The sequence below is a fragment of the Corapipo altera genome, unplaced genomic scaffold (assembly GCF_003945725.1).
Source record: "Corapipo altera isolate COAL_440 unplaced genomic scaffold, ASM394572v1 0, whole genome shotgun sequence".
Taxonomy (NCBI): domain Eukaryota; kingdom Metazoa; phylum Chordata; class Aves; order Passeriformes; family Pipridae; genus Corapipo; species Corapipo altera.
This window is the reverse complement of record NW_020884872.1, coordinates 197,410-197,848: the sequence shown is the minus strand read 5'-3', so window position 1 is coordinate 197,848 and position 439 is coordinate 197,410. Positions and strand designations below refer to the sequence as shown.

The 439-nt window shown below is 67.9% G+C and overlaps 1 protein-coding gene across 1 annotated transcript in view; it reads right to left on the bottom strand.

Annotated features, from left to right (window-relative positions):
* IFNGR2 (interferon gamma receptor 2) overlaps window positions 1–439 on the bottom strand; it is a 16,808-nt gene that overhangs the window by 15,744 nt on the left and 625 nt on the right. Inside the window, exon 2 of the mRNA XM_027637542.1 lies at window positions 288–366. Coding sequence (XP_027493343.1) covers window positions 288–366 — 79 coding nt within the window. The remainder of the gene's footprint in view (window positions 1–287; window positions 367–439) is intronic.

Below are 439 nucleotides of genomic sequence, written 5' to 3'. Positions count from 1 at the left end.
GAGCCAGCCCTGGCCCCGCCTGAGCCGCCCGGGAGGGGCCCCCCGGGGGGGGAGAATCCGGCGGTGGGGAAGGGGATGTGCTACAACCCCCCCCGGGGCTGCCCCTGCTCCGGCACTTGCCCCCTGTCTCTGCCCTGGCCCCTTGTCCTGCTCCTTATCCCTCTCCTGCGCCTGCTCTTGTCCCTCCCCTGTCCCTCCCCCTGCCCCTGTCCTTCCCCTTCTCCTGCTTCTTCCCCCTGCTCCTGTCCCTATGCCGGCTCCTGTCCCTCCCCTGTCTCTGTCCCTACCCCTGCCCTTGTCCTTCGCCTTCTCCTGCTCCTGTCCCTGTCCTTCACCTTCTCCTGCTTCTTCTCCCTGCTTCTGTCCCTATCCCGGCTCCTGTCCCTCCCCTCTCTCTGTCCCTACCCCTGCCCTTGTCCTTCACCTTCTCCTGCCCCTG